The sequence below is a fragment of the Hyla sarda genome, chromosome 12 (assembly GCF_029499605.1).
Source record: "Hyla sarda isolate aHylSar1 chromosome 12, aHylSar1.hap1, whole genome shotgun sequence".
NCBI classification, from domain to species: Eukaryota; Metazoa; Chordata; class Amphibia; order Anura; family Hylidae; genus Hyla; species Hyla sarda.
In genome coordinates, this window is record NC_079200.1 from 7,181,238 (window position 1) to 7,197,916 (window position 16,679).

The 16,679-nt window shown below is 45.4% G+C and overlaps 1 protein-coding gene across 1 annotated transcript; it reads right to left on the reverse strand.

The window, feature by feature from the left end:
* Positions 1-4,057: 4,057 nt before the first annotated feature.
* Positions 4,058-16,629, reverse strand: LOC130296750 (zinc finger protein 436-like). The gene is made up of 10 exons (XM_056548633.1): positions 16,586-16,629; positions 14,266-14,344; positions 12,923-13,096; positions 9,900-10,020; positions 8,205-8,267; positions 7,841-7,932; positions 7,687-7,756; positions 7,046-7,137; positions 6,808-6,916; positions 4,058-5,732 (listed from the first exon to the last, which is right to left on the reverse strand). The coding sequence occupies exons 2-10, from the start codon at positions 14,341-14,343 to the stop codon at positions 4,492-4,494; spliced, it is 2,040 nt and encodes a 679-aa protein (XP_056404608.1). The 5' UTR covers position 14,344; positions 16,586-16,629; the 3' UTR covers positions 4,058-4,491.
* Positions 16,630-16,679: the final 50 nt, after the last annotated feature.

Here is a 16,679-nt window from a genome sequence, read left to right on the forward strand (position 1 = left end):
GAACAGCATTGATCAGTGTTATCGGCGCTCAATTACTACAGCCTGCCATAGAACAGCATTGATCAGTTTTATCGGCGCTCCATTACTACAGCCTGCCATAGAACAGCATTGATCAGTATTATCTGTGCTCCATTACTACAGCCTGCCATAGAACAGCATTGATCAGTGTTATCGGCGCTCCATTACTACAGCCTGCCATAGAACAACATTGATCAGTGTTATCGGCGCTCCATTACTACAGCCTGCCATAGAACAGCACTGATCAGTGTTATCAGTGCTCCATTACTACAGCCTGTCATAGAACAGCATTGATCAGTGTTATCAGCACTCCATTACTACAGCCTGCCATAGAACAGCATTGATCAGTGTTATCAGTGCTCCATTACTACAGCCTGTCATAGAACAGCATTGATCAGTGTTATCAGCACTCCATTACTACAGCCTGCCATAGAACAGCATTGATCAGTGTTATCGGCGCTCCATTACTACAGCCTGCCATAGAACAACATTGATCAGTGTTATCGGCGCTCCATTACTACAGCCTGCCATAGAACAGCATTGATCAGTGTTATCGGCGCTCCATTACTACAGCCTGCCATAGAACAGCATTGATCAGTGTTATCGGCGCTCCATTACTACAGCCTGCCATAGAACAGCATTGATCAGTGTTATCGGCGCTCCATTACTACAGCCTGCCATAGAACAGCATTGATCAGTGTTATCGGCGCTCCATTACTACAGGCTGCCATAGAACAGCATTGATCAGTGTTATCAGTGCTCCATTACTACAGCCTGCCATAGAACAGCATTGATCAGTGTTATCGGCGCTCCATTACTACAGCCTGCCATAGAACAGCATTGATCAGTGTTATTGGCACTCTATTTGTGCAGACTGCTGAGGCTTCCTGCAGGATTTGAGTGATGATCAGACGTGCTGGAGGATTAGGGTGACCGTCATGAGTTTTGACCATCCAACCTAAGCCCAGTATGTACAAAAGAGAACAGGGTGCGCGCCCCTGGATGGAACCTGATGGATGAGATAGTAAGGAGCCCAATCAAAATGCACTCACCTATACCTCAGGAATCCTGTAATAGCGGCTGCTGCGGCTCCCAGCGTCCAGGCGCAAATATAGGTAAAAGGAGATCCAAGAAAGGGAGATGAATCGCGCTGCCACAAGAAGTATATATAGGTAAATTTATTGCACACAAAGGATTCACGCAACGCGTTTCAAAGACGGAACGATCCTTTATGTGCGATAAATTTACCTATACATACTTCTTGTGGCAGCGCGATTCATCTCCCTTTCTTGGATCTCCTTTTACCTATGAGCCCAGTATGTGGTAGCTTAAAGGGGTACTCCCATGGAAAACTTTTTTTTTTTTTTTTTTAATCAACTGGTGCCAGAAAGTTAAACAGATTTGTAAATGACTTCTATTTAAAAAATCTTAACCCTTCCAAATAAATAAAGAAAACTTCCTGGGGAGCATGCAGCAGCTGATAAGTACTGGAGGGATTAAGATTTTTTAATAGAAGTAATTTACAAATCTGTTTAACTTTCTGGCACCAGTGGAGTACCCCTTTTAAGTAATCAGACTGTTGCTAAGGACAACCCTGTAAGGACAGTTTTTACCCATGAGGCCTAGGATAGGGAATAAGTGTCAGATTGCGGGGTCCCCTGTGATCTCCTGTATGGCGCCCCTGGCCCTTCTACTAAATGGGTCGTGTCAATCACCACACGTAGCGGCAACACAACGCGCCCCCTCAATGTGTCTCTATGGGAGGGCTGGAGCGCTGAAATCTCCAGCTCTCCCATAGAGCTTCATGTCGACTTCCGTTTTGTGCGGGGGTCGACGCATTCCATTTAGAAGGAGAGCTGGGACGCCGTGCAGCAGTCAGACCCCCTGCGATCTGACACTTACCCTCTTTCCTAAGGATGCTGCCTGCATAGAAAGGAAAATAATTATACTGGAGATTTATCAAAACCAGTCCGTGAGGAAACGTTGCCCATAGCGACCACTTCTTTCATTTTGCAGAGGCCTTGTTAGAAATGAAAGAAGGGATCTGATTGGTTGAAATGGGCAACTCAGCGTTTCCTCTGGACAGGTTGTGCTCTCCCCCAAAGTGTATAAAATGGTCACGGGGGATCCCCGTGATTTTGCACGCAGCACCCCGTTCGAATCAGTCCCCGGAACATGTTCGCTCCGGGTCTGATGACTGCCGATCATGGGGTCAGAGTATTGTGACGTCACGGCTCTGCCCACGTGTGACAACACACTCCGCCCCCTCAATGCAAGCCTATGGGAGGGGGCGTGGCATCTGCCACGCCCCCTCCCATAGGCTTGCATTAGGGGGGCGGAGCCGTGATGTTACAATACTCCGGCCCCATGATCGAACACGCTCCGGGGGCTGATGGCAACAGGGTGCCAATTCGCTCTTTGCACCGGACTGGAAGTGACCTCTTCATGGGGGGGATGGGCCGGGCTGGGATCAGTTTTGTGACTTCCAGGACAGACAAATGGATGGAGAAGCGTCCTGAAAAATTATGAATGTTTTGGGTTCTATATCAATTAATTTGTACTGTTATTGCCAGATGAAGGAGGACCCTGACTTATAAATTCAAAACACGTTGATGCGTTTCAGAGGTATATGGCAGGGTCCCCCTTTATCTGGCAATAACAGTACACATTTATTTTTGCTCTGGAATACCGCGCTGGACTTCCATTCTTTTCTTTAAATACATTTTTGTGTTTTATTTGTTGATATCTTAATAAATTCTGTGGGATAGATACCCATTCGAGGCCTACCAGGAGGGGGGAGTGAATGATGCTCACATGCTCCCACTGGGGCGTTTATATTTATACCTCTTTTTTTAAATACTGAGACACTGACAGAATAACGCACTAAGCCTTAGCTACATCTTTCTTTCTGTATCACTTCAGGAAAGCCTAGAACCCACAATAACCCTGCTCCCACCGTACTGCACTATGAACGGCTGCTTCTCTAACTGCCCATAGAAGACCAGCTGTCTCGCTCCCCTCCCCTTGTAGATTTTAAGTCTTCACAGGCAACGTCCTCTCTACCTCTTTATCATTGCCATTTACTCTGTCATGCTCCTAATATGTATTTGAACCCCTCATATGTACAGCACCCTGGAACCAAGGGCCCTATGAAAAAAAGAAAAAAAAAATATATATATATATATATATATATATATATATATATATTGGTTCTCACTAATACTCTGCAGTAATGGGAGGGTCCAAAGTTAAAGGAGAATGCCAGCAAAAATTAACTGATCACCCATCCCCATGATGTCGGGCATCAGCAGCGCTCTCATAGAAATGAATGGAGTGTGCGCTACCGGTAGATTAAACGCGCTTGTCATAGAGAAAGCTGGGTCCCGTCCCTGAAATTGGGGGGGGGGGGTGCCAGCGGTCAGACCCCCCGCGATCAGCTATTTATCCCCTACCCTGTGGATAAGGGATAAGTTCATTTTTACTGGAGTTCTCCTTTAAAGCGTACCTCTCATGATCATGTTAAATGTTATAATCCCCCCAGGTCACTGCCCCCATCATGATAAACCACCCCCGGCCTTTATTTTTATTATTTTTTTAGTTTTCTACCTTGATATTGTTCTGTATTTTCTGCTCAGTCTCAGTCAGATTCACAGACTGGGAAGGGGCGTTCCCCAGCAGGCGTGACATCATCTGAAGCCATCCAGGGGAGAACTTCCTCCCTCACTCTGCTACACACAGCCCAGAGCAGTTCAGTGTGAGATGAGCTATGATTGGCTAAGGCTGCACACATACCCTCAGGATTTTCTGATTTTGTACTTCTCACAGGCCAGCAGGAGTCCAAAGTCTGTGCAAGAGATGGGGGGAAATGTGCTCTAAACAAGTAGGGAGACACCTAGTGGCAGCTTTTCTAAACACTAAGAAAACTCCCTTTATTTTTTTTAATTTTTTTTAAACAAAGTACATTAGAAAGATTTTTTTTTTATTTACCATAAAGTGTGCAATAGCAAAAATTAGGTTTAATGACAAAAATGGCTACAAAAACACAGAAGGACATAAATTTAATGTAATAGCGTCTTTATTTAAGCTCATAGGGGGAGAGTTATCAAAACCTGTGCAGAGGAAATGTTACTGAGTTGCCCGTAGCAACCAATCAGCGCTTCTTTCATTTTGCAGAGGCCTTGTTAAAAATGAAAGAAGCGATCTGATTGGTTGCTATGGAAAAAATTATATGGGTTACTTTTTTCCCTCTTTTAACATTTTCCAAATTCCAAGCAAAGACCTTTTTTCTTCTCTATGTAATTTCTGATGAATTTCTAACTTAGATTTTTTTGTAAATTTTTTCCCACATTCCTAACATCACACTGACCTCTCTAATAATTCCTTAGTTTTACATTAGTAATAAAACATTTCCCGTATTCTGCATGTGCTGTGGTATATGTCAGCGCTTTATAAATAATTTTCATTAAATTATCATTATTTTGAACCTGAATATGGCTTTTTCCTTATGTGAACTTTCTGATGTGTGACAAGATTTGATTTATCCGTAAAACATCTCCCACATTTTGCACATGAATATGGCTTTTCTCCTGTGTGAGTTCTCTGATGATGCCTTAGTTTGTCTTTAGTAATAAAACTTTTCTTGCATTCTGAACATGAATGTGGCTTCTCTCCTGTGTGAATTCTCTCGTGTTTAACAAGATGTGATTTTTGTGTGAAAGATTTCCCACACTCTGAACACGAATAAGGCTTCTCTCCTGTGTGATTTCTCTCATGTCTAACAAGATCTGATTTATCTGTAAAACGTTTTCCGCATTCTGAACATGGATACGGCTTCTCTCCTGTGTGACTTCTCTCGTGTTTAACAAGCGGCGCCTTGTTTTTAAAACATTTCCCACATTCTGAACATGAATACGGCTTTACCCCTGTGTGAATTCTCAGATGTGTGGCAAGATTTGTTTTCTCTGTAAAACATTTCCCACATTCTGAACATGAATACGGCTTCTCTCCTGTGTGAATTCTCTCATGTTTAACAAGACTTGTCCGATCTGTAAAACATTTTCCACACTCTGAACATGAATATGGCCTCTCTCCTGTATGACTTCTCGCATGTGTAACAAGACCTGTCTTATCTCTAAAACATTTTCCACACTCTGAACATGAGTATGGCCTTTCTTCATTGTGAATTCCCTTATGCTTTGCAAGACTTGGTTTATCTGTAAAACATTTCCCACACTCTGAACATGAATACGGCTTGTCTCCTGTGTGAAATCTCCAATGTCTATCAAGACTTGACTTATTTCTAAAACATAGCCCACATTCTGAACATAAATATGGTTTCTCTCCTGTGTGACTTCTCCCATGTATAACAAGTTGTGATTTATCAGTAAAACTTTTCTCACATACAGAACATGAATATGGCTTCTCTCCTGTGTGAATTCTTCTGTGTCTAAGTAGACTTGAGCCTGTAGTAAACTCTTTCCCACATTCATCACATTGAATCAGTTTCCCCCCTTTCTGATCAGTCCTTGCGGTAACAATGTGTGGTTGGTCAGGAGAAGGTTCCTCATGATCAGGGGGATTATTATAGGATAGATCTGGATGGACATTAGGGGTAAGGAGGTCTTCTCCTGAGGAGCGCTCTATGATATCTTCATCTTCTTCCTTATAATTAAATGATAACATGAAGTTCCCCTCAAAATTCTTACTGGGATTTTCTGCATTAAAAAAAAGCATAAAAATATGGTCAGATATCTGTTAGCAATGCTAATCCAAGCTGAAATAATGTATTACTTTTAAGCTCGATTTGAAGAGGTCGGGCTAAGCTGCAGCATGCAAGCCTCCTCGCTCCCCAACCCCTCTCTGTCCCCATTGGAAAGGCACAACCCACTACAGCTCCTATCACATCACATCACATGGGGCCACTGGAGCCGAGGAGCCACAATCTCAGCAGGTTGTGATGTGCAGCTCATTGGCTCCAGTGACCGTCACGCGCCCAGGTGATTTGACTCATGAAGCTCATTTTTGTTCAAGTATCGTATTGTGTGATCTTCAAACAACCACATAGCTGGGGTAACACCTCCTGGAATTATTACATACCTGGGGTAACACCTCCTGGAATTATTACATACCTGGGGTAACACCTCCTGGAATTATTACATACCTGGGGTAACACCTCCTGGAATTATTACATAGCTGGGGTAACACCTCCTGGAATTATTACATACCTGGGGTAACACCTCCTGGAATTATTACATAGCTGGGGTAACACCTCCTGGAATTATTACATAGCTGGGGTAAAACCTCCTGGAATTATTACATACCTGGGGTAACACCTCCTGGAATTATTACATAGCTGGGGTAACACCTCCTGGAATTATTACATACCCGGGGTAACACCTCCTGGAATTATTACATAGCTGGAGTAAGGCTGGGTTCACACTACGGTTTGTAACTACGATTCCCGTATACGGCTAGGAGGAGGGGGGGCTTAATCGCGGCGCCCGCACTCAGCCGTATACGGGAACCGTATTTAATGTATGTCTATGAGCCTCCGGTCGGCTGCTTTTTTGGCCGTATGCGGTTTCCCGACCGCAGGCAAAAACGTGGTCGACCGGAGGCTGCGGTTCACTCCGGTCGGCTCATAGACATACATTAAATATGGTTCTCCTATACGGCTGAGTGCGGGCGCCGCGATTAAGCCCCGCCCCTCTCCTCCCAGCCGTATACGGGAACCGTAATGACAAACCGTAGTGTGAACCCAGCCTAACACCTCCTGGAATTATTACATACCTAGGGTAACACCTCCTGGAATTTCCTCCTTCACTTCCCTCATACACGGGTGATGGCCCCTCATCCTCTCTTCTTCATCCTCCACTTTATTATTAGTCAGATCTCCCCCCTGATGTGACATATAGAACAATTCACTACAATACAGCAGACAGGAGGAGCAACAGAGACCCCCAAAATCTATCCCCACATCTATGACTGCAGGACCCCCCTATAGAGATATAGGATCAGCCTCATCTACCTGATGCTTCTCTGGGACATTTCCCTCTGGACAGTGATGGGAATACAGAGTACAGGGACACCTCTCGGGTGGATTTCTATCGATGATGCCATCTGTAGGGAACACAGTGATTAATAGATTATTTACATGATGATGGGTGCAGTAGTATCTAGGGGACCCTCTGTAATTAGTAGGAAATGGTTCTGCGCAAAAAGTTATGTTTCCTGTTGTATGGCTAAGCATCAGCACTTGATCTTGTTTTGCTATACTGTGTATATTTCCTCCTTGGTTATGGTCTCCTGACCATTCTCCTGTCTTCCGTATCTGTACTGCGTTGCTCTTTCTGGTATAGACTGGGCCTGTTGATTCTGATTTTACATTTGTTTGTGCATTCTCTGTCTGTCTTTTTGTCTGTTAACCCTTTGTTTCCCAACCTAGTTTTCCTGACCTTTGTAAAGTTTTGTTTATGGTTTTGACACCCCTGCCCTTTACTTCAGCGCAGGGACTGTCGACCAGTTGTGGATGAGCTGTTTAGGGTGAATACAAAAATAGACAGGGAAATGGGTTCATGGCGAGTTCAGGGCGGCACTATTCCCAGCCCTACGTGACACTTTCCATACAGGATTATTTTTTACACCCAATGAAAGTCTCCCCCTTCTTACAGTGTTGACTCATTAAATCCGTCTCCTCCTCTTCTTTAACCTCAGCCTTAATATCGATCAGATTTTTATCCTAAACAGATTAGAAAAAGTTTAAAATTATCTTTGGTTCAGTCACCTTACGATCATATTTGGTGAAGACTTTAGCGTCATCTACCTGATGGTTCTCTGGGAAATTTCCCTCTGGACAGTCCTGGGAATACAGAGGACGGGGACACCTCTCAAGACGATTTCTTTCCATGACTCCATCTGTAAAGAACACACAGGGACTGAATACATCACCTCCTGTGTATCCATCTGTAGAGAACACACAGAGACTGAATACATCAACTCCTGTACATCCATCTGTAGGGAACACACAGGGACTGAATACATCAACTCCTGTACATCCATCTGTAGGGAACACACAGGGACTGAATACATCAACTCCTGTGTATCCATCTGTAGGGAACACACAGGGACTGATATATCACCTCTTGTACATCCATCTGTAGGGAACACACAGGGACTGAATATATCACCTCCTATACATCCATCTGTAGGGAACACACAGGGACTGAATACATCAACTCCTGTACATCCATCTGTAGGGAACACACAGGGACTGAATACATCAACTCCTGTACATCCATCTGTAGGGAACACACAGGGACTGAATACATCAACTCCTGTGTATCCATCTGTAGGGAACACACAGGGACTGATATATCACCTCTTGTACATCCATCTGTAGGGAATACACAGGGACTGAATAAATCAACTCCTATACATCCATCTGTAGGGAACACACAGGGACTGAATATATCACCTCCTATACATCCATCTGTAGGGAACACACAGGGACTGAATACATCAACTCCTGTACATCCATCTGTAGGGAACACACAGGGATGGATAGATTATTACATGTGATCATTCGTTGATGGGTGTAGTAGTATCTAGGGAACCCTCTGTCATTAATAGGACCTGGATTTGAGCGAAGGGTTAAAGGGGTACTCTGGTGGAAAACTTTTTTTTTTTTTTTTTTTTAGATCAACTGGTGCCAGAAAATTAAACAGATTTGTAAATTACTTCTATTAAAAAATCTTAATCCTTCCAGTACTTATTAGCTGCTGAATACTTATTATTTTCTTTTTGGAACACAGTGCTCTCTTTTAGGAACTGTCCAGAGTAGGAGAAAATCCCCATAGCAAACATATGCTGCTCTGGACAGTTCCAAAAATGGACAGAGATGTCAGCACAGAGCACTGTGTACATGATGTCAGCAGAGAGCACTGTGTTTCAAAAAGAAAATAATTTCCTCTGTAGTATTCAGAAGCTAATAAGTACTGGAAGAATTAAGCTTTTTTTAATAGAAGTAAATTACAAATCTGTTTAACTTTCTGGCACCTGTTGATAAAAAACAATAAATAAAATAAATAAAAAGTTTTCCACCGGAGTACCCCTTTAATTTTTTTGTGTATTCCCTGAGTCTCTTTTGTCAGTTTACCCTTTTTGTGCCCTGACCTGGTTTCCCTGACCTTTGTACAATTTTGTTTATTTTTCTGACTTGTGACAATCCTGCAATTTATTTCAGCGCAGGGACTGTCGACCAGTTGTGGATCTGCTATTAAAGGGGTACTCCGGTCCTAAGACATCTTATCCCCTATCCAAATGATAGGGATAAGATGTCTGATCGCGAGGGTACCGCCGTTGGGGACCCAGCCATCTCTCATGCAGACACCCACCAGTGGCAGCTGCACAGAGTGATGTTCGCCCCGTGTCTGCAGGGTCACGACAACGGGGCCGGAGTTTTGTGACGTCACGACTCCTCTGTGTGAGCTCAGCTCCAATGCCCTATGCCTCTACAATATCCTTACAGGGGGTTGGCCACTTACTGTACATGCATATGAATGATTCTAATAAGGTATCAATTGAAGTCGTGCTCAGTTATCATGGTCCTGCCCCTTGCATTCTATTCATATGGCGCATCGATCTGTAAGACGGCTGTAGCTAGAGGAGCATATGACCGCATCCACCTTATGGACAGGACCGCCATCTGAATAGGATACAAGGGGCAGAACTCTACTGATATCTGAGCACAACATCAATAAATACCGTAATAGTAAGAGGTGCGTCCTCCCAGGGACATTTCTATTACAATAAAAAAATAATGTTTCTGAATTTCTGTTTTAACCAAGAAGAGTCTGGAAAGTAACATACATGTCCTTCCTTACCTGGTGATGTTCGGGGCCGGTGATCCCCCATCATGTCCTGGTACAGATCCTTGTGTCCTTCTACGTACTCCCACTCCTCCATGGAGAAATAGACCGCCACATCCTGACACCTTATAGGAACCTGACACACAATGATACCGTCATCCCCAGACCCCTCCATTACTGTATAATGTCCCAGCAGTGTCACCTCTCTAATCATCACCAGACCCCTCCATTACTGTATAATGTCCCAGCAGTGTCACCTCTCCAGTCAGCACCAGACCCCTCCATTACTGTATAATGTCCCAGCAGTGTCACCTCTCTAATAATCACCAGACCCCTCCATTACTGTATAATGTCCCAGCAGTGTCACCTCTCCAGTCATCACCAGACCCCTCCATTACTGTATAATGTCCCAGCAGTGTCACCTCTCTAATAATCACCAGACCCCTCCATTACTGTATAATGTCCCAGCAGTGTCACCTCTCTAATAATCACCAGACCCCCCCATTACTGTATAATGTCCCAGCAGTGTCACCTCTCCAGTCAGCACCAGACCCCTCCATTACTGTATAATGTCCCAGCAGTGTCACCTCTCTAATAATCACCAGACCCCTCCATTACTGTATAATGTCCCAGCAGTGTCACCTCTCCAGTCATCACCAGACCCTCCATTACTGTATAATGTCCCAGCAGTGTCACCTCTCCAGTCATCACCAGACCCCTCCATTACTGTATAATGTCCCAGCAGTGTCACCTCTCCAGTCATCAACAGACCCCTCCATTACTGTATAATGTCCCAGCAGTGTCACCTCTCCAGTCATCACCAGACCCCTCCATTACTGTATAATGTCCCAGCAGTGTCACCTCTCCAGTCATCACCAGACCCCTCCATTACTGTATAATGTCCCAACAGTGTCACCTCTCCAGTCATCACCAGACCCCTCCATTACTGAATCATGTCCCAGCAGTGTCACCTCTCCAGTCATCACCAGACCCCTCCATTACTGTATAATGTCCCAGCAGTGTCACCTCTCCAGTCATCACCAGACCCCTCCATTACTGTATAATGTCCCAGCAGTGTCACCTCTCCAGTCATCACCAGACCCCTCCATTACTGTATAACGTCCAGCAGTGTCACCTCTCTATACAGTAATGGAGAGGTCTGGTGATGATTAGAGAGGTGACACTGCTGGGACATTATACAGTAATGGAGAGGTCTGGTGATGATTAATGTCCCAGCAGTGTCACCTCTCTAATCATCACCAGACCCCTCCATTACTGTATAATGTCCCAGCAGTGTCACCTCTCCAGTCATCACCAGACCCCTCCATTACTGTATAATGTCCCAGCAGTGTCACCTCTCTAATCATCACCAGACCCCTCCATTACTGTATAATGTCCCAGCAGTGTCACCTCTCCAGTCATCACCAGACCCCTCCATTACTGTATAATGTCCCAGCAGTGTCACCTCTCCAGTCAGCACCAGACCCCTCCATTACTGTATAATGTCCCAGCAGTGTCACCTCTCTAATAATCACCAGACCCCTCCATTACTGTATAATGTCCCAGCAGTGTCACCTCTCTAATCATCACCAGACCCCTCCATTACTGTATAATGTCCCAGCAGTGTCACCTCTCCAGTCATCACCAGACCCCTCCATTACTTTATAATGTCCCAGCAGTGTCACCTCTCTAATCATCACCAGACCCCTCCATTACTGAATCATGTCCCAGCAGTGTCACCTCTCCAGTCATCACCAGACCCCTCCATTACTGTATAATGTCCCAGCAGTGTCACCTCTCCAGTCATCACCAGACCCCTCCATTACTGTATAATGTCCCAGCAGTGTCACCTCTCCAGTCATCACCAGACTCCTCCATTACTGTATAATGTCCCAGCAGTGTCACCTCTCCAGACCCCTCCATTACTGTATAATATCCCAGCAGTGTCACCTCTCCAGTCATCACCAGACCCCTCCATTACTGTATAATGTCCCAGCAGTGTCACCTCTTCAGTCATCACCAGACCCCTCCATTACTGTATAATGTCCCAGCAGTGTCACCTCTCCAGTCATCACCAGACCCCTCCATTATTGTATAATGTCCCAGCAGTGTCACCTCTCCAGTCATCACCAGACCCCTCCATTACTGTATAATGTCCCAGCAGTGTCACCTCTCCAGTCCTCACCAGACTCCTCCATTACTGTATAATGTCCCAGCAGTGTCACCTCTCCAGACCCCTCCATTACTGTATAATGTCCCAGCAGTGTCACCTCTCCAGTCATCACCAGACCCCTCCATTACTGTATAATGTCCCAGCAGTGTCACCTCTCCAGTCATCACCAGACCCCTCCATTACTGTATAATGTCCCAGCAGTGTCACCTCTCCAGTCATCACCAGACCCCTCCATTACTGTATAATGTCCAGCAGTGTCACCTCTCCAGTCATCACCAGACCCCTCCATTACTGTATAATGTCCCAGCAGTGTCACCTCTCTAATCATCACCAGACCCCTCCATTACTGTATAATGTCCCAGCAGTGTCACCTCTCCAGTCAGCACCAGACCCCTCCATTACTGTATAATGTCCCAGCAGTGTCACCTCTCCAGTCATCACCAGACCCCTCCATTACTGTATAATGTCCCAGCAGTGTCACCTCTCCAGTCATCACCAGACCCCTCCATTACTGTATAATGTCCCAGCAGTGTCACCTCTCCAGTCATCACCAGACCCCTCCATTACTGTATAATGTCCCAGCAGTGTCCCCTCTCCAGTCATCACCAGACCCCTCCATTACTGTATAATGTCCAGCAGTGTCACCTCTCCAGTCAGCACCAGACCCCTCCATTACTGTATAATGTCCCAGCAGTGTCACCTCTCCAGTCATCACCAGACCCCTCCATTACTGTATAATGTCCCAGCAGTGTCACCTCTCTAATAATCACCAGACCCCTCCATTACTGTATAATGTCCCAGCAGTGTCACCTCTCCAGTCATCACCAGACCCCTCCATTACTGTATAATGTCCCAGCAGGGTCACCTCTTCAGTCAGCAGCTCAGTGATCCTGTGGGTGAGTTTTAGGATCTTCTCCTCATGTATCGGTGAGTGAGGTGGAGGCTCCGTGATGGGGCCTCGGGCCCTGCTCCATTCTCCATACTCATGGCTGCTGGAGACCACACACTCCCCCCATGTCTTCTTCACTATGGTGTAATCCTGTGTATGGAGAGAGACAATGAGGGGACTGACCCCAGTATTCCTCCCTCACTACAAAGAGGAGATTGTGCCCCCTGTATAGAGCTCTAGTGAGCACATCTGGAATACTGGGGTCAGTTCTGGAGACCTCAACTACAAAGAGACATCCAGAACATAGAGCGGGGCCAAAGATGGCGGACAACAATGGTGGAAATGTAGATGGGGGGCCAACAATGGTGGAAATGTAGATGGGGGGGGGACAACAATGGTGGAAATGTAGATGGGGGGGACAACAATGGTGGAAATGTAGATGGGGGGGACAACAATGGTGGAAATGTAGATGGGGGGGACAACAATGGTGGAAATGTATATGGGGGGGACAACAATGGTGGAAATGTATATGGGGGGGACAACAATGGTGGAAATGTATATGGGGGGGACAACAATGGTGGAAATGTATATGGGGGGGGACAACAATGGTGGAAATGTATATGGGGGGGACAACAATGGTGGAAATGTATATGGGGGGACAACAATGGTGGAAATGTAGATGTGACAACAATGGTGGAAATGTAGATGGGGGACAACAATGGTGGAAATGTAGATGGGGGACAACAATGGTGGAAATGTAGATGGGGACAACAATGGTGGAAATGTATATGGGGGGGACAACAATGGTGGAAATGTATATGGGGGGGACAACAATGGTGGAAATGTATATGGGGGGACAACAATGTTGGAAATGTATATGGGGGGGACAACAATGGTGGAAATGTATATGGGGGGACAACAATGGTGGAAATGTAGAGGGGGGACAACAATGGTGGAAATGTAGATGGGGACAACAATGGTGGAAATGTAGATGGGAGACAACAATGGTGGAAATGTAGATGGGGACAACAATGGTGGAAATGTAGATGGGGGACAACAATGGTGGAAATGTAGATGGGGACAACAATGGTGGAAATGTAGTTGGGGACAACAATGGTGGAAATGTAGATGGGGACAACAATTGTGGAAATGTAGATGGGGGACAACAATGGTGGAAATGTAGATGGGGGACAACAATGGTGGAAATGTAGATGGGGGGGACAACAATGGTGGAAATGTAGATGGGGGGGGGACAACAATGGTGGAAATGTAGATTGGGGGGGGACAACAATGGTGGAAATGTAGATGGGTCACCTCACCTCTCCGGTCAGCAGGTGGAGGATCTCCAAGGTGAAGTGTAATATTCTCTTAGTCATCTCATTCCTGTCCTCGTCCATCCTTGGGGGTCATTCAGAAGAAGAGGAGACAACGGGGTCAGCTGGAGGGAAAGAGTCCTGATGGGGCCTTTATGAGAGGAGGGGCCCTAAATCATACAGGGGCCACATCATATATGACATACACATCCTCACTTAATATATATATAATACCAAAACCTATGGGGGATGACACATATGTGAGGGAATGTTAACCACCCAAGTCACCCTGAGCAGCACAACAAACTTACTCCTTACGTAATCTCCATACTACTGGGGTGACACACTGTAACAAACCTCCTCCTCATGTAATCTCCTTACTACTGGGGTGACACACTGTAACAAACCTCCTCCTCATGTAATCTCCTTACTACTGGGGTGACACACTGTAACAATCCTCCTCCTCATGTTATCTCCTTACTACTGGGGTGACACACTGTAAAAATCCTCCTCCTCATGTAATCTCCTTACTACTGGGGTGACACACTGTAACAAACCTCCTCCTCATGTAATCTCCTTATTACTGGGGTGACACACTGTAACAAACCTCCTGCTCATGTAATCTCCTTACTACTGGGGTGACACACTGTAACAAACCTCCTCCTCATGTAATCTCCTTACTACTGGGGTGACACACTGTAACAAACCTCCTCCTCATGTAATCTCCTTACTACTGGGGTGACACACTGTAACAAACCTCCTCCTCATGTAATCTCCTTACTACTGGGGTGACACACTGTAACAAACCTCCTCCTCATGTAATCTCCTTACTACTGGGGTGACACACTGTAACCAATTTCCTCCTCATGTAATCTCCATATTACTGGGGTGACACACTGTAACAAACCTCCTACTCATGTAAACTCCTTACTACTGGGATAACACACTGTAACAAACCTCCTCCTCATGTAATCTCCTCACTTCTGGGATAACACACTGTAACAAACCTCCTCCTCAAGTAATCTCCTTACTACTGGGGTGGCACGCTGTAACAAACCTCCTCCTCATGTAATCTCCTTACTACTGGGGTGACACACTGTAACAAACCTCCTCCTCATGTAATCTCCTTACTACTAGGGTGACACACTGTAACAAACCTCCTCCTCATGTAATCTCCTTACTACTGGGGTGACACACTGTAACAAACCTCCTCCTCATGTAATCTCCTTACTACTGGGGTGACACACTGTAACAAATCTCCTCTTCAAGTAATCTCCTTACTACTGGGGTGACACACTGTAACAAACCCCCTCCTCATGTAATCTCCTTACTACTGGGGTGACACACTGTAACAAACCTCCTCCTCATGTAATCTCCTTACTACTGGGGTGACACACTGTAACAAATCTCCTCTTCAAGTAATCTCCTTACTACTGGGGTGACACACTGTAACAGACCTCCTCCTCATGTAATCTCCTTACTACTGGGGTGACACACTGTAACAAACCTCCTTCTCATGTAATCTCGTTACTATTGGGGTGACACACTGTAACAAACCTCCTCCTCCTCATGTAATCTCCTTACTACTGGGGTGACACACTGTAACAAACCTCCTCCTCATGTAATCTCCTTACTACTGGGGTGACACACTGTAACAAACCTCCTCCTCCTCATGTAATCTCCTTACTACTGGGGTGACACACTGTAACAAACCTCCTCCTCATGTAATCACCTTACTACTGGGGCGACACACTGTAACATACCCCCTCCTCATGTAATCTCCTTACTACTGGGGCGACACACTGTAACAAACCTCCTCCTCCCCATGTTATCTCCTTACTACTGGGATGAGACACTGTAACAAACCTCCTCCTCATGTAATCTCCTTACTACTGGGGTGACACACTGTAACAAACCTCCTCCTCATGTAATCTCCTTACTACTGGGATGACACACTGTAACAAACCTCCTCCTCATGTAATCTCCTTACTACTGGGGTGACACACTGTAACAAACCTCCTCCTCATATAATCTCCTTACTACTGGGGTGACACACTGTAACAAACCTCCTCCTCGTGTAATCTCCTTTCTACTGGGGTGACACACTGTAACAAACCTCCTCCTCATGTAATCTCCTTACTACTGGGGTGACACACTGTAACATACCCCCTCCTCATGTAATCTCCTTACTACTGGGGTGACACACTGTAACAAACCTCCTCCTCATGTAATCTCCTTACTACTGGGGTGACACACTGTAACAAACTTCCCCCCATGTAACCCGCTTAGTACAGATAGTTAGTAACACACATTTCCATTTTGGTACCTGCTAGATGCTGGAGGTGTAGGACCTGTGATGATGTCACAATCATGTGACCAGAAAATGTGGGGGCGGAAATGTAGATGTGGGAGAGAAGAAA

Coding starts and splice junctions, on each gene's coding strand:
- LOC130296750 (XM_056548633.1), bottom strand. CDS start 14,343: ATGGACGAGGACAGGAATGAGATGACTAAGAGAATATTACACTTCACC. Junction 13,097..14,265: donor TCCACCTGCTGACCGGAGAG/GTGAGGTGACCC, acceptor CTCCATACACAG/GATTACACCATAGTGAAGAA. Junction 7,138..7,686: donor GGATTTAATGAGTCAACACT/GTAAGAAGGGGG, acceptor TGTTCCCTACAG/ATGGCATCATCGATAGAAAT.